The sequence below is a fragment of the Leptidea sinapis genome, chromosome 19, assembly GCF_905404315.1.
Source record: "Leptidea sinapis chromosome 19, ilLepSina1.1, whole genome shotgun sequence".
NCBI classification, from domain to species: domain Eukaryota; kingdom Metazoa; phylum Arthropoda; class Insecta; order Lepidoptera; family Pieridae; genus Leptidea; species Leptidea sinapis.
Genome location: NC_066283.1, coordinates 12501293 through 12526134, shown reverse-complemented (window position 1 = coordinate 12526134; position 24842 = coordinate 12501293). Strand labels below are relative to the sequence as shown.

At 36.4% G+C, this 24842-nt stretch overlaps 1 protein-coding gene and 1 long non-coding RNA gene across 3 annotated transcripts in view; one reads left to right on the top strand and one right to left on the bottom strand.

Annotated features, from left to right (window-relative positions):
- Positions 1-24842, top strand: part of LOC126969720 (rho GTPase-activating protein 15-like) — a 75265-nt gene that overhangs the window by 21750 nt on the left and 28673 nt on the right. For both annotated transcript variants that reach the window (XM_050815274.1, XM_050815272.1), the window contains exon 2: positions 9844-9969. In XM_050815274.1, coding sequence (XP_050671231.1) covers positions 9844-9969 — 126 coding nt within the window. The remainder of the gene's footprint in view (positions 1-9843; positions 9970-24842) is intronic.
- LOC126969748 (uncharacterized) overlaps positions 1-24842 on the bottom strand; it is a 304380-nt gene that overhangs the window by 269499 nt on the left and 10039 nt on the right. The window lies entirely within an intron of this gene.

The following is a 24842-nucleotide window of genomic DNA, read 5'->3' as shown; positions in this document are numbered from 1 at the left end:
AAGGATGATTCGCACACTTGCTTCACCTCCAGGGGATCCTATATCTCTCCCTTTATTAATTTCTTTCACTTTTAAACTTAAGTTAGCAATAAAATCTAAAAATGGATTTATTAGGTTTACTTATATTCTACATTATTACTTAATATTGTTAGCGTTACCAACATTTTTATTTATCATTTATAATTCTATGTTTGGTTGATTTTATTTAATTCGCATGATTTATTTAATAATGAATCTTGTTGTTAAATTGTAATAATCTGTTAAAATGTAAAATAGAGACAGTCAACTGACAACAACAAGGTGACGTTGTCAGTTGACTATGAATACAGGCATTCAAGTTGTAGCACCGGTACGGGGTGGTCGATTTAAATGTTTTAAATTCTATTATTACAGTAATTTGTTACTAAATATAATCTTTAAAATATGAACTTTAATAATTATAAGGTTTGGTCTAAAACAGTGTTAATAATATGTAAGTATATTTTTGATGAGGATGATTCGCACACTTGCTTAACCTCCAGGGGCTCCTTCCTATCTCTCTCCCTTTATTCATTTCTTTTACTTTTAAACTTTGTTTTATAAAATGATTCAGTGATAAAGATATATGGAAAACTGTTATTAACTGGCAACCATTTACTATCCAGGGACCCCACAAAACTACAAGTACCTTACTTTAGAACTACATTGTGTTAGAGAAACTGTTTTTGTATGTGCATAAAAATCTATAATCACATCCCAAACATAATAAGAGAGGTATAGTCAAATAGTAATTTATCATCTAAATTGAAAAATTACCTTAGTAAAACGAATTTTTTCAATTTAAGAAAAATTATCATTTTTTTTATAATATTATAAATACTACTGCTAATGTAACTAATGATTAAGTAATGTATAATTTATTTTGTAACGTAGGTAATAAATATGGCAAACATGTACTTTATAATATTTATGTATCTAACATGTATATACAAAAAAAAAAATGGCGTGTGTACAAAGTACTCATGTCAGAAGTGAAACCTGCATTGTACACGAACCTATAAACTGCATATGAAGTCCTGGTACATGTTGCTAAGATGACACATGATTTCAACCGCTATGAAAGACATTACTAACACCGCTACCATATTTATGTTCTCCTGGTGTCTATGCAGTTGTCGCGCGTATGATATAAGAATATATTAAATTATACCTTCTCGCGTCATACATAAAAATAAAATAGTATGCATATTTCTGTCTCATTCTTTGCCGGCTTCATCCTACACATTTTTGTATTTGTGTCTCTTACCTGTCGTTTTTTCCGTTGCATCCGGTTTGAAATCACAACGATTCTAAAGAAGTTTCACTCCAAAAACTTTGTCGAAATTGATTAATTATAGGTTAAAGCCGAAAATACGGTTTTCTATGTCTTGTAAACTATTTATTACTTAAGATGCATATAAAACACAATTGAACGCTCTCAATGTCGTGTTGTTGTTGCAATTACCAATTGTAATCAATAATAATAGATGCGATGTTCGTTCACCAGCCTCATTTACATAGAAATCTATTCTCAATAATTATTCTGAGTAACGCGGAAATTATCACCTTCCTTTGTGGCAGGGAGAGTGGTGACTTAACGAGGTTATTAAACTACGTTCTCGCTTTTTAATGGAACATCATATGGGTCATCTGATATTATGTGATAACTTTACTCTCTCGTTTACCAGTGGGAGGCTCCTTTGCACAGGAAGCCGGGTAGATTATGGGTACCACAACGGCACCTATATCTGCCGTGAAGCAGTAATCTGTAAACATTACTGTGTTTCGGTCTGCAGGGCGCCGTAGCTAGTGAAATTACTGGTCAAATGACACTTAACATCTTATGTCTCAAAGTGACCAGCGCAATTGTAGTGCCGCTCAGGATTTTTGGGTTTTTCAAGAATCCTAAGCGGCACTGCATTGTAATGGGTAGGTCGTATCAATTAACATCAGCTGAACGTCCTGCTCGTCTCGTCCCTTATTTTCATTAAAAAAAATCTCACACAGCACCAGAAAGTCATAGAAGGATTTTACAAACTTTACGGGAAAATATTTATATGAAATTACCGTGACCTAAAAAAATGAGTCGCTCGCTTGTCGCTCAGAGGGCAATGGAGAGGGCTAACCTCGGAGTTTCCCTGCGAGATGAATACAGCGGAATAGCAAGCTATCAAGAAGTTATTTACTTGAGCTTCGTATTATTTTTTCTTCCATTTTTATAGTGAAACTTTTATTACATCGACTCAAACTTTTTCGTCTGTGTGTTACATGTCGCGTGACGGTCGGGCGGCGCCTATAGTTCGTCGCAGGCGACCGTGTAGTGTATAGACTATTACTCATTTGTGCCAGTGCTCTACGCTATTTTGTTTGTTTTTATTATTTCCCATTATCATTCAAATTTTCAAAGTATAAAATTAAGATTGATAAAGCGATTTTTATACCCTTAATGGAATATTATTCCAAAAGTTTTTAGGTAAATGTCTGTAATGTGGAAAAGAACGCACACTAATGAAATATTCCTGTTTTTATCGCTTGTCTAACAGCAAGAGACTATCTAGACGTATAAATTGTCTAAAAGGTATAAAAGGCATTTATTTTCTCAAAACTGATTCCTTTAGAATTCTTTTTATGTTATTTCTAATAACTACTAGATACTACTACCGCTTCGGAAACAAATGGCGCTCTGAGAGAGAAGAAGCGGCGCAAGAAACTCTCCCAGCATTCTTTTTTTTGCGCTCATTTCAATAAAAATATACAATATTGTACAGTCATTTCTATCGCTATAAAATAATCACAATCCGGTCCCAGGCTGTCCGATTATTTAGATATTCAGCAGTGGAGTAGGTAATAGGATTTACGACAGAGCCATTTTTTATAAAACATTTAAATTTATTTATAGATAATGCCTGAACAGTGGCTGGGACTTTATTACAGAAGTGTATACATTTACCCTTAAAGCTATTATGTATCTTATGAAGCCTTCTAGAATTAGGTACAAGCAATCCCTTATTTCTAGTGTTATAATTTCTAGAGAAAAAAAATCTAAAGATATAACCAACGTTCGGAGACAAATACGTAACTTAAACAGAAGAACATTCTAGTATCTTTATTAGTCTTAATTTATCGCATTCATGTTGATTCAACCATTTGACCTCAGACCTGACTGAACGATCCATTCATAAATGCATCTGTCTCACTCTAACATCAACACTCTTCGTTTGAGTGAAAGAGACAGCCCCGGACGCCGAGGCAATGAGGCATAATTAGTGAGAATAAATTAGGCGAAGGAATTGTTAAAGTCAATGAAATGCTCTTTTACTAAATTTTGTACAGTTATATTACTTTTTATGGTAGAGAACGACAAACCAATTTACCAGTGGGAGGCTCCTTTGCACAGGATGCCGGCTGGATTATGGGTACCACAACGGCGCCTATTGCTGCCGTAAAGCAGTAATGTGCTAACATGACTATTTCTATTTCTTTCGTGAAGCAGTAATGTGTAAGTATTACTGTGTTTCGGTCTGAAGGGCGCCGTAGCTAGTGAAGTTACTGGGCAAATGAGACTTAACAGCTTATGTCGTGATGAGCGCAGTTTTACTGCCGCTCAGAATTTTTTGGGTTTTTCAAGAACCCTGAGCTACACTGCATTGTAATGGGCAGGACATATCAATTAACATCAGCTGAACGTCCTGCTTGTCTCGTCACTTATGGTCTTCAGACCGAAACACAGTGATATTTTCACATTACTAATTTGTGGCAAAAATAGGCGCCGTTGTGGTACCCATAATCTAGCAGGCATCCTGTGCAAAGGAGCCTCCCACTGAAACTGTCGACTTAAAGAAAGTCTGTCGCATAAGTATTTATTTATTAAGGAAACTTACAGCTATTTATTTAACTATGTTTACATCTATTTGTATAACAAAAAGCCATTTACTAGGTTTCACATATGATTCTAATTAATTTAAAAAAAAATACTAGAGCGTTACGAGAATTTGTATTATATTACATTAGTTCTAAGTATAAAATTAATACACGAATAAAATTTGTAAAACAAAGTTTTATGAACGATGCGGGAATCGAACGGTTGGCTCAGTTGGTTAGAGCACTGGCACGGAACGCCAGAGGTCGTGGGTTCGAGTCCCGCATCGTTCATACAATTTTGTTTTTCAAATTTTATTTGTGTATTAATCCTAGAAGTGAGGGTGATCACTTTATAAAAGAAAACAAATTGTATAGAATGAGTACTCATAATAACCACATTTTTGTTAGTATTTTCAAAGGGATTCAAGATACAGCAATAAGTATACATTTATAAAATATTCTAATTTTTTTTATATTTAGCGTCATAGTTTGAAGTTATTGCAATTAGAAAGTCGTGCGTACTGAAGTTTTTTGTGGTATTATGGTACGAGGGACGCAGCTGTAGACAAGCGCAATGCCGCCGCTTTCGGCGAATATTTATATAAACCCTCTTATACAAATGATTTAAGTTTTCTTTAGTGTTAATTCCGCCAATATTTTTTTAAGTGTTGTCTCGCCAAAATCTGGCACGCCTCGTGCACTTCCTCAGGATGCCTCGTGTAGAGACGTAACACGTGTCGAATTGTTTTAAAACAAATATTGGCGGAATTAACACTAAAGAAAACTTAAATCATTTGTATAATTATGGATTTCCGCAAAGTAACGCCTACATCTCTTACTCATATTTGAACTTACTTCATATTCTTACTGAGATTGCAAATCGTAACTTACATAATATTTCTCAAACTATACATAAGCTACCTACTCCCATTTATCATGTTACTAACGACTCTATCAGGAAGTATTATCTAAATGTCAAAGTAATTGTCAGTCGTTTGAGAGCCGGAAACTCATTACTGGTCTCATTACCAAAAATGTAACACGTCTGAGTAAGGTTAGTTCTTTTCGATTAGGAATGTTTTATCCACTTTAAGAGTCTGTTACATAAGATTAAACGCACGCTCCGATTTGGATCAGAATGAATTTAAAGCGTTTTTTATGGCCGGTTCCAGATACAACGAATGAAGTCCAAATGAGGCTGAGCAGCGAAAGGGAAAGAGTGTGTTTGGCGAGACTAGTAAGAGACAAGGGAGATCATTCGCTGTATGTGGACCCGACCTTACAGTGGAAATTGTCCCAATAACTATAACCTCCTAAAATAACAGTTTCATTGCGGGTAGAAAATGTCCCAGTTTCAAGCCAACACGAATATTCACTGCACCAAACTCTGAGCGCGTTTAAATATTAACTTAAAGTCTTTATTCCTTACGGGAACACATTAGATTAAATAAGTAAATGCATTGGTTTAACCGCTTTTTTTAACCCTTTTAAACCCCAGCCTGGTTATGTTCTAAAGTAAGATTTTGACCATATATTTATACGCTTTATATTAGCTTCACTTGTATGTTTGTAACTGACTCCTTTAGACGCGATGTTGACCCACTTTAAACGGCCAGATTTCATTCAAGCTTTGTAGATTTATCGAGGACCGGTGACAACACACTAATGTGATAAGATTATTACATTATTTAATTTGCAAACTAAGAGTTTTGTCCATTTTTATAATTTTAGCTATAGTCGATAAGGCAGGATTTGATGTTAATGTAGGTACTTAATAGTTTTAAAAATACGCTTTTATAGAAAATTTAACTCAAAAATCAAAAATAAATAATTCTTCTACTCCCCACGCTTTTTTTTACAATAAAATATATTTTTTTACACTATTTTCAATTAAAATTTATTAAAATTTATTTTCTATTTTTTAGTTGAATTTTGCATAAAGCGTGGTTTTTAGTTTTTTTTAACTATTATTTATTAAGCATTAGTAGGTCACATTTATTTGTGCCTCAATTTCGTTTACAATTTCTAAGACCTTTAAATTAAGTGCATATTTGGTCGAAGGTGATAGATACTATAAATGAATTATGAGAAAATGTTTACTTATAAACATTACAACATAGGTACTTACAGATTTTTACAACACAAACCCTTTTGTTCCTGTGATGTGAATGAGAACATTATGTGGTTAGAAAAGTATATTGTATTTTTAAATAGTATTATTTGCGGCATTTTTAATCAACTTTATAAAAATGAGATTATTATTTTATAGCTTTTTTTAATTTATGGTGGTCATACCATTATCAGATCTAAATGAGGAACTCTTCACATTTTTTTTATGAAAATAAGGGACGAGACGAGCAGGCCGTTCAGCTGATTGTAATTGATACGCCCTGTGCATTACAATACAGTGCCGCTCAAGATTCTTGAAAGACTCAAAAATTCTGAACGGCACTTCAACTGCCCTTGTCACCTTGAGACATAAGATGTTAAGTCTCATTTGCCCAGTAATTTCACTAGGTACGGCGCCCTTCAGACCGAAACACAGTAATACTAACACATTACTGCTTCACGGCAGAAATAGGCGCCGTTGTGGTACCCAAAATCTAGTTGGCATCCTGTGCAAAGGAGTCTCCCACTGGTATTGTTTAATTTAAAGTATACTGTATCGTTAAAATTGGTATGTTTTACAAGAGTTGTTAAACTTAGGCTAATAAAACTTAACTACTAACAGATACTTAATATCTGCTGGTAAATAAAACGTTAGATATGTTATGTTGGGTGTCAAGGTGAACAAATAAGGACACGAAAGTTAATCACTGATGCAGGCATGATTCATTCACCGATGAATGTAAATGAGATGATTGAAATACCGTACAATGACGTAGGCGATGACGCCGGTCTGTAAGGCGGCCATGTTTGTACTTTTATTGTTCCTGTTTAGATATATTCATACAAATCTAAATAAGAACGTTAATTACATTGCCGCGTTCGTAATCACCGTAATTCTGTACAATATGACAGTGTTCGCGATGAACAAAAGAAAGAATGATATCTTCTTAAAGATATATATTTCGCCTATAGGATTACATTTAATTATAGTTTCTGGTGTAGTTCAAGTGTCGTGTGTAAGTAGTTGAGGTAGAATAGAATAAATGAATGAAGGCTTTATTTGACAGTTAGATGAAGGATGAAGTATGATTAACAGAGAATGTAAACGAAGTAATATTTGAGTTATTTGATGGGTTTTGGTGTATGGCTTAATATAATAATAAAATTAAATTTAATACAGACGACGATAGGAAATCTGGCGTCGACAGACGGCAATACTACTTAATGCATCTCATAGTTAATAATGGTCGCCATATATTTTATATAAAGAAAGTTTTTATTTTATATAAGAGGGGGCAAACGGGCAAGATGCTCACGGGAGTGGTGAGGCAACCGCCCATGGACATCCGCAGGAACAGGTGTCAAGAGATGTGTTGCCGGCCTTTAAGAGTGGGAGTATGCTCTTTTCTTGAAGGTCCCGGTTCTGGAAAACAGCAGCCGCTAATTGGAAATTTACCAATGCCGGCTAGATTATGGGTACCACAACGGCGCCTATTTCTGCCGTGAAGCAGTAATGTGTAAACATAACTGTGTTTCAGCCTGAAGGGCGCCGTAGCTAGTGAAATTACTGGACAAATGAGACTTAACATCTTATGTCTCGAGGTGACGAGCGCAATTATAGCGCCGCTCAGAATTTTTGGGCTTTTCATAGAATCCTGAGAGGCACTGCATTGTAATGGGCAGAGCGTATCAATTACCATCAGCTGAACGTCCTGCTCGTCTCGTCCCGTATTTTATTAAAAAAAATGGTTCCACTGAGGTTAGTTGGGTGAATCACACTATTGCAAGTCACACAATCGCACAGTCGCAAAATCGCACAGTCGCCAATTTGTTACAACAACTTTGAAGCAACTTAAATATTGTTATAACTTGATCGTATCTCCTAGCAAAGGATTATTTATGTAACGGCTTGCGGAAGATGTAGTTATCAGCGTACAGACAGACGCCCCATTATTGTGTGGATGGAATTACATTCGCGCAAATTGACTTCCGCTTGAATCGAGACTGAAATTACAGAGATCATCTATCTTGTGAGTTAAATGTAGAAATCGAATGGATGCTCGTTGGAAATCGACTTACCTTAATAATATATCTCTATGTTGACGACTGCATAGCCGAGTGGTTAGCCGTCCTACCTACTAAGCTAGAGGCCCCGGGTTCGAATCCCGGTAGGTGCATGCATTTATATGATGAATATGGATATGTTTGTTTCCGAGTCATGGATGTTTATATGTATTTATGTATGTTTAAGTAAGTATATTGTATTAAATATATATCGTTGTCTTGCAACTCATAACACAGGCTATATGTATATATGCCTAATTTGGGGCAAGATAATTTGTGTAAAAAGTGTGTAAATATTATATATTATATTGTTTTACTAGACGCAGGCTTATTAGATAAGTAATAAATAAATAAAAATAATAATTTTTATTATTGGATAAGATAGGTGATCACTTAACACCAGGTGATCCGCTCGTTTGTCCTCCATTTCTTACCAGTGGGAGGTTCCTTTGCACAGCATGCCGGCTAAATTATGGCTACTACAACGGCGCCAATTTTTGCCGTGAAGCAGTAAATTTGTAAACATTACTGTGTTTCGGTCGCCGTAGCTAGTGAAATTACTGGGCAAATGAGACTTGACATCTTCTGCCTCAAGGTGACGAGCGCAGTTGTAGAGCCGCTCAAAATTTTTATATTTTTCAAAAATCTTGAGCGGCACTGCATTGTAATGGGCAGAGCGTATCAATTACAATGAGCTGAACGTCCTGCTCGTCTCGTCCCTAATTTTCATTAAAAAAAACTCAGCTAACGAGCGAACTCAGCGAGTTGTTCGAGTTCAAGGTCAGTTGGTAAGAGCGACCGGACAGAACCCGAGAGGGCACGGGTTCGAGTCCCGCATCGTTCATATATTTTGGTTACAAATTTAATTTGTATAATTATCCCAGAAGTGAGGGGTATCACTTTAAAAAAAATAACAAATTGTTTACTACTTTAATGTTACCGATTATCTTACTAAGACGTCAATTATGAATTTGTTTCTTTTATACTTTTATAAAATGTTCAAGGAACCAAATCGTATCAAAAACAATCATTTAAAATCGTTGCTGTGTCATATAAATTACTTAATGTGAGTGTCCAGTGCACTAACACCGCGCCCACTTTTATTATATATCTTAAATTATCACCAACATATTATACTAAAACTTTCTTTGAAACACGCTGCGTCTTGTGGTAAGTATTACTCCGATCGGTTCATTAGTTTTCGCAGCAAAACCGAAGGAAAAACCGTTTCTCGATTTATTAGTATGATTTGTATAAATAACTACCTCAAATACAATCACTTTCAATCATTTAGGTCAAGTGAATGACACTTATAAATGTCAAGTTTTTTTTTCTTTTTACATTTACCGCCATTTCGGAAAAGGTTGAGCTGTAATGAGAATAAGTGGCAAGAGAGTCATTGCAAGTCATCGTTTTACAAATCATTTCAACTACAATATATTATGCAAAGTGACGCAACAAAAATATTCAAACGTCAAATTCTTAAAAGTAATGCCTTACACGAGTGAGTTATTGAGTACAGTAGATTCATCAATCCACACACATCGAAAATAAATAAAGGTATTCTGTGATCATTTTATTATCGATTGTAAAAAATATAACAACTTTAATTTTAGACACATGTAGCAGAGTTTCTGGTAACAGGATCATCCTGCGATCACAAGTAGCGCCCGTTCACGAGCATACTGCATGGGTCATATATTAGGGAAGGGAACGACCCGTCCCACGTCGCTGCCACAAGCAAAGCCTCCGAAATAAAGCTCAATATTAACAAAATACTTTTGGTTCCAGTGGATAACCCCAGAGGAGTGCGAGGTGTACACGAGAGAGAGAAGACCGCCGCTTGTCATTCCTCGCATCACGCAGTACAGGCCGCAGCTGAGACGGGAGCAGCGGCAGCAAATCTCATATCCCGAGGTAATTACACAGACTGTTGACTGAAATACATATATTATTGACCTTAGGGAGTGACAATAACATAACATATTGTTATGAAGCTAACCAGTCCGTAACAACGAGAAGAATTGCTAAGCAACTCCCAGCCCATCTTTTAAATCAAATTATTACTTATTAATTTATTTATATAGATTCACCAGTGGTAATTACAATAATACATTTATAATTATTATGCTTATTTACAAGGGTCTTATTACTAAATGCATTACCTTTTAAGGTGAATACCGCATGCTAAATTATGTGTGAAATAGTTACATAAAATAAGTATAAGTTATAAAACAACCATTCTATAATGTAATGAAATTAAGAAATTAACAAAATCTACTAAACAAGTCAAGATAAACGTATTAAACAAATCAATAATACTTATAAATTATTTATTTACAATACATTTTTTTACATTTTTGCGAAACCTTGGCAACGAATTACTGATCACAAAATTAGCCTCTTTAATCCAATATCAATAAGATCTGGTCAAGATCGCCGGTACACGTTGGATAAGGGCAGTGCAGGACCGATCCCAATATTCAGTCTCTTCTCTCTTACTTGTGATAAAAATCGTAACTATCGTTGAATTTTCTGTCCCAATAAACTTACAGACGGTAACTCACTTTATCTGTACACGCTGTCTGTCAATAGGACGAATTATAGCTTACCAGCGATAGAAGTTTGTATGGAAATTGCTATTCACGCGTCCCAATATAAGGCGATAAGAGTGACTTATCGGGTATATTGGGACAGCTTCTGATTATTGACAGCTAATTACTGACAGTAGAAGGTAGTAATTTAACTTAATCTGTAGATAGTATATTGGGAAGGCCGTTAGTATACTTTTAGATATTTTATTATAAAATTGAATACGTTTACATATGAACAAGCCCTTAACTCTAGCTATCTAATTAAATAGATAAAAGCAAGACAGTTTAGATCCTACATATTTAGACATATTGCGTTCTCAGGGAAGTGTGTTTTTTGGAAAAGGAGGACCAACGAACAAACATTTGGGCCACTTGATGGTATATGACCACCAGACACCAGATGAATCACATGTGCGTTGTCGGATAAATTCAAATTCAAAAAGTTACAGGCGAGGATCGAACCGGGGGCTCCGTGGTGGACGTCAACGGTTCAACCTGTTGCACTAAAGACATATTTTATTTCCCTTTGCATAGTAAAATCTTATATGAAGACTAGCTGACCCAGCAAACGTTGTATTGCCATATAAAGTAATTAAAAAAAATTTGGGGCATAAAAAATTGATGCAACCGATTCTCAGACCTACCAAATTTATCGTACTACAATTATTGTATCGATCCAATGCCATCTTGCAACCCTATAGAGAATTTGTGGTTGGAACAGAATTATATAAAAATCGCAATACAAAAATAGGGGTTGATCGTAGAAAATTAAGCGTTGTATGTATTTTTAATGCTGTATCATAAAAAAATAAAAACAAAAAAAATTGTCCAAAAAAAATGTTAAGGGTGGACTGGACCACCCTTAACATTTAGGTGGATTTAAAATAGATGGTAGCCGATTGTCAGACCTACTGAATATGCATATAAAATTTGGTAAAAATCAGTAAACGCCGTTTCGGAGTAGTAAGGTAACTAACATTGTGACACGAGAATTTTATATATAAGATTATCTGCACAAGGCTAAAAATTAACTACGTGCCTATTACAAATTAACTTAATTCATTCATTCTATGTTTCTTTACATTCTAACTTACAATGTCAAACTTGTGGACACACATTAAAGTCTGACGGATGCAATGACAATCTATAGACCAGGGGTGCTCAAACGGTCGATCGCGAGAGCTTTATGAGTCGATCTCGAGTAAAAACATCCGGTATGATAAACTAAAATCGGTAATTACGTACCATCTTATGAAAAGTATGCTCAGGACATGCAGTGTCACGCTTCAACATCCAAAGTCGCTCTTTAGTTAAGCTTAGAACTTTAGTACGCGTTTGTTTTGTAAGAACCAATAAACTCGCAATTTTGAATAATAATAACGAGTTTTTTCATTGACATTTAAGAGCAGACCTACACTTACCTTGACTAAATAAATGCATATTTTGCGCAAAACTAATATCTATGTCATCGTGACACTCTACCTAGACGACAATCCTTCATCACACATACTTGAAGCCTCTCAGAGTCGATCGATCGTAGTCTAACAATTTAGTGGTAGATCGCCAGTAGTTCAAGCTTGAGCACCCCTACTCTAGACAATGCACGTCGTATAAAAACAAAGTTAAATTACACTATAATTAGCTGCGACTGCTGCCAAATCTATACATTGCCGCATTTACTGCAGTTGTTTAAAATATTCTTGGTCAATAAACAGCAATGTAAAACATTTATTCAGTTTAGTTTCGATTCGGACAGTGACAGTTGACGCACGAGTAAGGAGAATAGTGTGCATAGACTGACTTTAAGCACACTTTTGCCGTTCCGCTAATAATGTGTGATTTTTTAAGAGGTATAGGATTTGATTTTCAATAAAAACACAAAAATTTGAAAAATTTGATGAAATCTTTATTAGAATCGATAGAACGATCAATAATTTAATGTTTGAAGATGATTTCATGCAAATGCTGGCCGCGGCTCCGGTTTAGATGGCCCATTCTCAAGGCCCATTTCGGCACAGTCTCTCCAACATATCAGCCGGTTTATCACGAATAAATACTTCAATATTGGCTACCAGTGCGTCAATCGTTGCTGGTTTATCCCTGTAGACATGAGCCTTAACATGGCCCCACAAGAAATAGTCCAAAAGCGTTAGATCACACGATCTAGGCGGCCAATTGACGGGCCCAAAACGTGAGATAAACTGTTCACCGAAGGCGGCTCTCAATTGGGCCATTGTTTCGCGTGCCGTGTGGCACGTGGCACCGTCTTGTTGAAACCACATGTCAGGCATGTCCAATTCTTCCCTTTTTGGGCAAAAAAAATCGCCATTCAGCACACGGTAGCGCTCGCCATTCACAGTAACGTTTCGGCTATCGTCGTCTTGGAAAAAGTACGGCCCGATGATGCCACCGGCCCATAATACCACACCAAACAGTACATTTTACGGGATGTGTGGTAGCTCTTGCAATGCTTCTGGCTGGTCTTCACTCCAGATGCGGCAATTATGCTTATTGACATATCCATTCAACCAGAAATGAGCTTCGTCGCTGAACCCAATTTTTCAATAAAAAAGTGGATCTTCCTCCAACTTTGCCAATGCCCATTCACCAAATGTTAGACGTTGTGGGAGGTCGTGTGGCTTCAATTCTTGCACCAGCTGTATCTTGTAAGGTTTTACAAAAATCCTTTCACAAAATTTTCCACGTAGTGGAGTAACAGAGGCCCAATTGCTGCGAACGGCGGCGAATCGACATTTCACGGTCATCACTAACACTGGCTATACAGCCGCAATATTTTCTTCGGTCCTCACTCTACGTATGCGTGTTCGTGGTTTAATGTCCAATAATGTAAACTGGGTTCGAAATTTAGTCACAAGCTTCCGAATAGCTGCCTCAGTAGGCCGACCAAACATTGCCCATAAATTGGAAGAAGTGCGCGATGCACTCTCTTAACCGAGCATGCATTTTGATAGTAAAATTCAATAATTTGCAAGCGTTGTTCGTTCGTAAGTTGATTCATGGTTAAATTATAGACCAAACTGAACAAGTTTGACAATGACACAAGACACGATTCACGCGTGATCTGTCAAGAACAGTGTTGCCAAAAAGATACCAGCAAAAAGATCACCCGTTATAAGTCTGCAAATGATATGTCCATGTGTATAGAACGTCATTGGACGGATGAAAAAATTCGATTTGCAACATGTGAATAATTCGTTTATAAGATTTTACTATACTATGCATTTATATGGATCTTTGCGCAAGGCATCTTAATGACATTAAAACCTATAGTATAATACCTAGCTAGCAACAGAAGAGTATTACCGTTGTATCGTTGTTTCGCTTACACCACAGAGTAGGTATGAATACTGACGTATTCTTACACACATTCTATTCCGGATTAGCTATAAATGATCGACTGATTCTTACACTCGAATTGCGTAATAGGGAAATGAAAATCAACGTCAGGTATATAGACGTAACGTTACGTCATTCGGTCATGCAGCGACCAGGTTTTACGTACACTTACCTTTACACGTACCTTTTTTATGTGACTTGCCCACTTCCGGGAATATGTAGTCAGTTTCCTAATATGTTATTATTTGGATTAAGTAAGCCATCAACTGTGAATGAGCCTGTAGGTGATGCCTCGAATGAAGAGTGTTAAGGTTTGCGAAAGATGCGTCATAGGACACTTACCTTAGTGGTATACCTACAGATCATAGAATTTCTATGGGTATACCTCTAGAAATCTGAATAAGAAGGTAATATAAAGATTATTAGTGCGAGTTCCTTGTGGCTTGTGTGCAGTACGGCTTTCGCCGTGGTCTTGTTGAACGCCTCCAACATTCATTGTTATGCAGAATACATTAAACTGAATATGCCGTATACACGGGCCATACAGTTCTTCTTGGAAAATCGTCAAACAGTGCCGGCAGAAACTTGTTTCTTGTGTAAAGTCCTTTCTTGAAAAGGGCACAGAATGGGGTAAAATGAATCTTGTTAAGTTTTACCTCAAAAGGCTCAAGTTAAAAAAGACTAATATCGTAATACTGAATATGAATTCTGCGGTAAGCAAACCTGAAAGGCAAAGCCAAATAGACTTCGAACAAGCTCGCCCACAATCTCGTACTCTGCAAAGCATTGGTCCGGTTACATATGGAGTCTTCTTCTCAACTCTGGTCTGTGTACGCCAGTATCAGCTCGAAGGGAAGGGCGCCGTAGCTAGTGAAATTACTGGGCAAATGAGACTTAACATCTTATGTCTCAAGGTGACGAGCGCAATAGTAGTGCCGCTCAGAATTTTTGGATTTTTCAAGAATCCTGAGCGGCACTGCATTGTAATGGATAGGGCGTATTAATTACCTTCAACTGAACATCCTGCTCGTCTCGTCCCTTATTTTCATTAAAAAAAAACATTTGAACCGTGTGCAATGCAGAGCTGCTCGAATTATCGGAGGTCCAGTGCTCTGGGGCGTTGCGTAGAGACTTCGCTTCATTATATTGTATCTCGTCCCTTATTTTCATTAAAAAAAAACATTTGAACCGTGTGCAATGCAGAGCTGCTCGAATTATCGGAGGTACAGTGCTCTGGGGCGTTGCGTAGAGACTTCGCTTCATTATATTGTATCTTCTATCCCACCTGCCTGTGCGGCTGTTTCATCTGCCTGCATGTTGTGCAGAGCCTGCATGGAGGCAGATGAAACAGCCGCACACGTTATTCTGGAGTGTAGGAGTGTGGCCACATACCGGGCCAAACACCTGGGGTAACCGAGGACTCTCCCCGAGGTCATGGGTGACATCAGAGGTTTGATACAACCTTGAGGAGCTGGGGTGGCAGGATTAGCCGCGTGGTACCGTGCCGCAGCCGTGGTGAGGTACCACGCAAAATAGGCGCGCTGTAGTCGTCGAGTTGCGGATAATAGCCCGTGGTAACCTATAATGTATATTCTATCGCATTTATCACGGGGAGTGTTCCGATAAGCTGTTTCATGCTGCTGAATGCGGGTTCCTCTACAGTGCTATTTACAAGGAACTTTCAGCCACGTAATAACCATACCATGAAATGGTGAACCAAGCTGGCAAAGCTCTTGTGATTCCTTTGGTGCTGCAAGGTATGCCCGGCGATGATCACAATTCACATCTGATTCAGATTTCCCTCATCAATATCAAAAGGTCTGTGGACTCTATTATATGTATAAGCATTGTTGACAAACAAGCGGCCAAAGAGTGAATCATGGGGCTTAACATATATCCGTAATATAGTAAATGTATTATTGGTTGGCTTTCTGCCAAGTCCCAGATGTCTACGTGTACCGCCCCATGTCACCACACCATACTCAACACCAAATATGGCCATCTTTTACCGCTGACGCTGATTTGCAAACTATGGCATAGTCATTAAAACTCAGGGCTGTCAACATCCATTCTTGAATATTGTATTAGTGTCATAGAATGCGCATTTGGACATGTGAAAAAGTATATTAGATATATATAAATACAATACTTCATAAAAAATACCTCTGTTCTATGATTACCAAATGTCGCGCTATGTAAATAAGACATCATCATCAGGCAATTTCAAAATTTAACCATTTCAAAAATCCTACCTAAATTATGGACGTCATACTTATAAAGTGAGTGAATGTGAGTGGCGTTGCGTAGAGACATCGCTTCATTGTGTGTCTTCCACCGCATTTATCACGGGGAGTGTTCCGAAGAGCTGTTTAACCTGATTCCTGCCGCCGAATTCCACCTTCGCACGACACGCCACAAGTTAGGATATCATCCCCACCATCTGGATGTGTGGCGGTCCTCCACAGTGCGGTTTTCAAGGAGCTTTCTTCCTCGTACTACAAAGCTGTGGAATGAGCTTTCATATATATTCAAACAAAACAAATCTTATAACTATATTAACAATACTATAACTACATAAAATTAAAACTATCATTACGGGGAAGCGTACCAAGAATACTGGCAGCATTTCAGCGTTGGATAGCTAGGCTGATCCGTTGCCCGAAAAAGCTGCCAACGCTTGGGTTTCCAGTAGCCTTATTGAGGCGCGAAGATAGTATTTTGAACATTCTACGTGCCTCTGCGCCCCACGGGCCAAGTGTCTCGACACCAAACGGCACAAAAGTGTATGACTCACTGAGTACAACATATTTGCGACGCTTGCTGTCTTCGGCAGTCGAAGCAGCAGCCCCAGCACCAACTGACGTAGCTTGGACATGAGAAGGAGCCAGAGTGTCGACGCAAGTCGCGTCTCACACCAGCGCTCTTCCCCGTGCCCAAGCCACCAGCGTCATTCCATCAGGACGCTTGCCATCGCGGCGGATAATATTTGGCTCTAAAACAGCGAAATTTTTTTGGTGTTGTAACAGTGAGTCTGTTTTGCTTTTCGCTTCTTCCCGTTCATGTATTTTGTTACTGTAATTACCTTTACTTTCTACACTTAGAGGGCCACTAAACACGGCTCAAATTAACAGGGTTTCTGCCTTTTTTATTTTAATATTCATAATGATCTCAAGTTATGTATGTCTTAAGTAATTTTTACTTCGACAATAAGTAGCATTCATTAAAAATGCAAGTATTGGTTGGCAACAAATCAATTTCTAGCCATACGATACGAGCTCAGACGATAAGGCCCGAATTCTAGTCATTAACGGACACCAATTGCCCTATAGATTTTATCACAGAAACCCTTGAACATTAAAAATTGATTAATTAATAATAAAAATAATATTTAAATATCTTCTGTTTATTTCAAAACGTTTGACATATTTGATTAATGTTATTAAATATATTTAATTGTACAGTTATGATATAGCACCTTACATAATAATGTTCAATAGTATTTATATTTATAGTTTTCTTCGAATAACATCTCTATTCTATTCTTTTTAATTATGGCTTTTGTGAAAAGGTCACTCCTTTTGAGCCAATGTCAAGCTGAGGTAGGCTACCAACTGCAGCCGCATTGGTTTTCTAGCAAGGTAGGAACTCTAGATTTAACTAGTCGTAGTTGCGTTGTTGTAGTCTGAAGAAACTAGATTTTGAGGTCTAAATATTGAAGTTGTATATCGAATATGCAATCTGGAGACTACCGTAGTTACTTAGGATCCAGCGTAAGGTAAAATTTTATGAGTGGATGTTCAATAATTACAGCTTGACGTTCTTAACAACTTTATACTAGGAATATACAGATCACCATCTAACAATAATGCTGAAAACTTTATCGAGTCTTTGGCCACACACCTAGACAATATTAACTCAACAAGCAGGAACATCATAATAACGGGTGATATTAATATTAACATAACTCCTAAACATAATGAAACTCATTATGAACACAAGAACAGAATAAGCTACCTAAATACTCTTTCAACGTATGGTATCTTGGCAGGTCACATAATTCCCACCAGGGAAAATAGCTGCTTAGATCACTTCATGATGAGATTAAATATAAAAAGAGTCGAAGCAAACATTGCAGTTTTGCAAACAACTACCACAGATCACTATACCATACTTCTGGCACTCTCAAAAATTAATAAAAGTTCTCCTGTAAGCAAAACTAAGACAACTATAAATATTGAACAAGCATTAGAACAACTAAAAAATGCTAATCTCGCAGAACTTTTAAATTATCACGATCCAGAAATAGTTATTAATAGATTGATATACCTTCTCACTGAAATAATAAGAGATAATACATTGGTTAAGAACATCCCATCAAGATATCGAATAATCAAACCGTGGATTACTCCAGGAATTCTAAGATGTATAAGAAATAGAAATCGATTACAACTAAACTTACGCAAAGATCCAGACAATGAAGTAAATAAAATAATATACACTAGATACAGAAATTACTGTAACAAATTAATAAAAACAATAAAAAGAAAATATGAAAAGGAACTTTTAACAAAAACACTTAAAAATCCTAAATTACTATGGAAAACTATCAAGCAAATCACATACACTAGTAACGAAAAAAATCAGAATATTGAGTTAAACAATTTAAAAGAAACTGTTATAAAATCGGCGGATTATATCAATAAATATTTTATTAATATAGGTAAAGAACTTGCATTGCAAATCAAATCTAAGACTAAACATGTTACCTCCTCTTCTGAAACTCTAACACACTCTCCTAACTCAATTGTTCTTCTCCCGACAGATACAGATGAGGTTGCCAGCACACTGATGAATCTAAAATCGAATAGTGCTCCTGGATGGGATAATATCCCAACCTCATTTTTGAAAACAGCTAAAACTGACATTGTACCCATCATTACACATGTAATTAACTTATGCTTTGAAAAAGGTGTGTTCCCTAACGCACTAAAGCAATCAGTTACTCTCCCTGTGTATAAGGGTGGGGATAGAGGTGCTGTTGGTAACTACAGACCTATCTCATTATTGCCTGTCTTATCCAAAATTTTAGAAAAGCTCATAAATAAAAGACTTCTAAACTATCTAGATAAATTCAATATACTGTCAGAACATCAATATGGTTTTCGACGAGGTAGGTCAACTGAAGATGCAGTATGCGCACTTTCCTCACTAGTAGTTGAGAAAGTTGACAAACATAAAAAATGTATTTCAGTTTTTCTAGATCTCAAGAAAGCTTTTGACACCGTCTCTCTCCCCATTCTTATACATAAACTTGAAGCTATTGGTATTAGAGGAACACAGCTACGCCTATTCAGTCAGTATCTTTCTGAACGTAAGCAAAAAGTAAAACTAGGTGACTGCACCAGCGAATACGAGTCAGTATCTTACGGCGTACCACAGGGCAGCGTTCTTGGCCCAACCCTATTTTTAATATATATAAATGACTTATGTGATATGAAGCTCAAGAATGCAAACATCTTCTCGTATGCCGATGACACTGCGATAGTATTCACTGGTGACTCGTGGGACAGTGTAAGGAAATATACTGAAGTGGGTTTGCGTGAAATTTACACTTGGTTAAATATGAACCTACTTACTCTAAATGCAGATAAGACCAACTACATGTGCTACAGTTTATATAACGATGCCCAAGCTGCTAGAGAATTCAAAATACAAATTCACGACTGCGTTAATATCGTACATTGTAACTGCCCAAACATTCAGAAAGTTTTTCAAACTAAATATCTCGGTATCATATTGGATCAGAGACTTTCTTGGCATCCACAAATAGACTACATAATGCAGAGGTTGAGAAAACTAACCTGGATTTTTAAATCATTAAGATACGTAGTACCGAGGCTGCCGGCTGGCCCCAAATTGGAAGACAAAGATCTCCTGAAAGAGATCTATACATCGTTGGTACAAACTGTACTAACGTATTGTATAACGATCTGGGGTGGGGCCACTAAAACAAAATTCCTTGAACTTGAACGAACACAACGTAATCTTATTAAAACAATGTACTTTAAAAAACGCAGATTTCCCACGGATAGCTTATATAAAGAAACTAAAATACCAACAATTAGAAAACTATATATTACAAACACTATTACAAGAAAGCATAAATCCCTCGCTTATGACCCTAAAATCCTGCAAAAAAGAAGAAAAGACATTGTGGCAGTACTTCCTAAGTCAAACTCAACTTTTGCTGATAGACAGTTCAATAAGCGCTCTGCCAAATTATATAATTTAATAAATAAAGAATTACAGATATATTCAAAAAACGTATATGAATGTAAAAAACTTACATCTAACTGGTTAGAACCCAAATCCTATGACTGGGTAGAACAGTTGCTGAGTAGCTAGTTGTGTATGCTACAATTATATTTATATAAATACACACAGACACGCGCACACACGCACACACACACACACACACACACACTTGCACACTTAACACTCATTTCCCTTCTTTCCCCTTTCTCTGATCATGTCTATTTTATATATAGTAGTAACGTAACGTATAATGGTAGAACTTTCATAAATAGTTTTAAAGTACATATTATTTCATTTGTGTAATTTGCATTGTAAAAAAAAAAAGGTCAAAATTATATTTTTATTAGTTAACTTTTACATGTATGAATAACTCTTAAGTATAATGTAATTTTGTTTGTTATAAATAAAGGTTAAAGAGCGGTGACTCCCAACACAGGCGATAAGCTTAACGGGAAACACCTGCCCCTAGTTTTTAAGTACTTTTTGTTAAAGAAATAAACAATTTATTATTATTATTATTATTATTATTATAATAAAAGTTTGGTTATAGAATTACAGAACTAAATAAAACAAACCCAACTTTAACACTATATTAATGTAGGTTCTTAACAAGGTAGGCACTGCCTAATTGACACAGACCAATCCTTAATCTAAGCATTAACATTAGACGTAGAGTACAATAATTTGGTGACACTAATTTGACATTGACAGCCCTACTAGCGCGCCAAAGCTGCTTGCTAATGATAAACATTACTTATTATAATTATGCACGCATACAATGTGTTCTTTAGACATGGCTGCCGCGTCGAGCATCCGGCCCTCAATGATTGAATCGATTGATGCGAATTTAAATGTGGGACTTATTCATTGAAATTAATATGAGATCATGTTTTTATTTGTTCCATTGGTGTAAACTTTGATGAACAGTCTAAAGGTTCGGGTGTTTCTACATTGTTTCTGTGTAGTAGTACTGTTCTATGCAACAGTTGACTTTAAAGGTTAAAGTTATAGGGTGCTGGTTCGATCTCTGCTAGAGATACCTATTAATTAGAGAGAATGACATTCAAATAATTTGCGGAAAGCCAGTGTACAGTAGCGGCACTGAATTGTAATGGACAGGACGTATCAATTACCATAAGCTTAACGTCCTGCTCGTCTCGTCCTTTATTTTCATTAAAAAATTATATACATAACAACCTGTATAGCCGAGTGGTTAGCGATCCTACCTACTAAGCTACAGGTCCCGGGTTCGAATCCCGGTAGGTGTAAGCATTTATATGATGAATATAGATGCTTGTTTCCGAGTCATGGATGTTTAAATGTATTTATGTATGTTTATATGAATATATGCATGTTTAAGTAAGTATGTTGTATTAACACAGGCTATATATGCTTAACTTGGGGCAAGATAATTTGTGTAAAAAGTGTGTCAATATTATTATCATATATATAAATGTTATATTCATCATATAGATGTTTGTTTCCGAGTCATGGATGTTTAAATGTATTTATGTATGTTTATATGAATGTTTAAGTAAGTATATTGTATTAACACAGGCTATATATGCTTAACTTGGGGCAAGATAATTTGTGTAAAAAGTGTGTCAATATTATTATCATATATATAAATGTTATATTCATCATATAGATGTTTGTTTCCGAGTCATGGATGTTTAAATGTATTTATGTATGTTTATATGAATGTTTAAGTAAGTATATTGTATTAACACAGGCTATATATGCTTAACTTGGGGCAAGATAATTTGTGTAAAAAGTGTGTCAATATTATTATCATATATATAAATGTTATATTCATCATATAGATGTTTGTTTCCGAGTCATGGATGTTTAAATGTATTTATGTATGTTTATATGAATGTTTAAGTAAGTATATTGTATTAACACAGGCTATATATGCTTAACTTGGGGCAAGATAATTTGTGTAAAAAGTGTGTCAATATTATTATTATATATATAAATGTTGTTTCCTGAGACATCTATGACGTTTAAATACCGTAAGTAGGAAATAAATCCCAAAACAGCCTCAAGAATTCTCATGTATACAATGCATCAATCGACACGCAATGTACTAAAGCTATTACAGATATGGGAGAGTTTAATATCAAAATTTTAGATATTTCTTGTATGATTTATAAAAAGTTACTCGTGTCATTTTACTGATTAGGTAACGCACTTTCGATATCAGTTTAAAGTTTTTTGATATCTGTAATAGTTACGAAATAATCGGCTGGTCACACTTAACTATTACAGCCTGTATAACATAACATAATCTTTGAGCCACGACAAGAAGGGCCCGTTGCCGAGCGTGACGAATGGACCAGCCATCAGGCCATATTTTAGGGAACTTGCCTAACTAATTAACAAAAAAGGCTAGGTGAAAGCCATCATGGGAAGGCACGCCATTTAACAACAATATCTCCGACAAGCCCTGGCTCATATCCTCTCAACTGTATCATCATCATCATTTCAGCCGGAAGACGTCCACTGGCAAAGGCCAAGCATCGCCATGACAATCGGTCTTACGCTGCCCTCATCCAACCTATACTTGGACCAAATCGTCGATCCATCGAGAACTTTACTGCCCCTACGGCCATCTATCCGTTGTGCTATGTGCCCTGCCCACTGCCACTTCAGTTTCGCAATAATTGGGCTATGTTGGTGACTTTGGTTCTCCTACGGATCTCCTCATTTCTGATTCGATCTCGTAGGGCAACTCCGTGTATACACCTCTCAATCAACTGTGTGTTGGCTTTAAAACCACATGAGCAGTACAGATAAATCATGAGTCAACACAGTTAATAATATGTTTTCCTCAATACCTACCCGTCGCCTTGAGAGTTGAGATATTTCTAATTAGAATAAGCGGTTTAGTATTTATAAACAATCTAACTCATAGTATTTTCTTTGTTTAACGCGAGTGTTACATATTTAAATAAAATACTTTTAAAGGATTAAAACGCGTGTAATTGTAACATTTTTCGTCAAATCGTCTTACATCGAACGTCTGGTATCGGACCATATTCGATGGTATGTCACATTGTGTATCGCAAATAAATGTTATTACTACCGTATGGACCAATGGGTGCGAGGCACTCACCGGACCGTCCGATGGTCTGTCCATACCAAATTCGACTTAAATGTTGTAGGAGAACGCGGCTATTTGGTCGTCTTTCGCGAACCTTTTTTAACACCCTGGGTAAACAAATGGTAGAATACCACTCGGTATTAACACTCTTTTGATCTTCAAGTGGAATTTTGTAGATGGGACCCATAGCTAGCAGACCCATACCCATAGCCGGTCGCCTGCGCAGTACGGCCGTGCAATTGATCAATTCACGCAATTATGTATTATATCTTGATATCGTGAGTTCTCGTAATAAATAAAAGAAATCTTTGACTAAAATTGTTCATGTTAGCAGGCGAAATGCAGATTATCAACGAACACACAATAAATCGACTGAATTTGAATATGAATGAAGTTCTGAATTTTAATTAAATTGTGAATAATTATTAAAGTTATAGTCGTTTGAATTGAATCTGTAATAGAAACATCGTTGAACACTTGTAGGTAAACTGGAGTGCCATGTAATATCGAGAGGTCAGATAATAATGTCAAAGACATATTCTAATATGAGCAAGACAACTGCAGATTAGAAGCTCTGTACATACAGGCTGGAAACAATAATTGGACGTTATCGAAAAACGTTCCAAACCACAATTATGTCGAAATTGAGTTAAGAACAAAAAACTGATCACGTGATTCATATTACATATATATACGGACTGACAAAAATGGCAGCCCTACTGTCACTCTTTAAATGACATCATGACTTAGTAGCCCAACCCACATGTATGGCATACAGTAATATTAATTGTTAAACTTTAAACACGAATTCTTTAAAATGTGATGTCTGTGGCTTGGAACGTTTTGAACGGCTGAATTTGCAATGTTTTTAAAGTGATAACCCTCACTTCTAGGATTAATACACACATACACAATACTCTGGCGGCAGAGGTCGTGGCTTCGAGTCCCGCATCGTTCAAAAAAAATTGTATTCAAAATTTTATTTGTATCGTTAAACTAATTAGAATTAATATCGAAAAAGTAATTACAGATTTTAATGGTTCTTCGAATACGTTAAGCTCTATCTGATCAGAGCTTATCTAAATCCTTAGATTAAGGATTGGTCTGATGTGCTAAAACTAGACACTGCAGGCGTAGTCGCAAAGTGTGGCAACTAATACTACGTAAGTGGGTGTACTCGAGCCAGTCTCGAACAATGTGTGACGTTGACGTGCCAATGTTCTGTTACGCTTTGCTAATATTTGAAACTAAAATGCTGCGGGTTTCGTAGTAAAACTTTGTAAAGATAACTTTAAGTTTACTATAAGAAATAAGAAAGACACTGGGATCACATATCATCAGTATGTATTTCGTATTTTATTAATTTCAATGTAAAATAACACGAAGCGTATGTTACAAAATTTGAAAGATTCCATTGA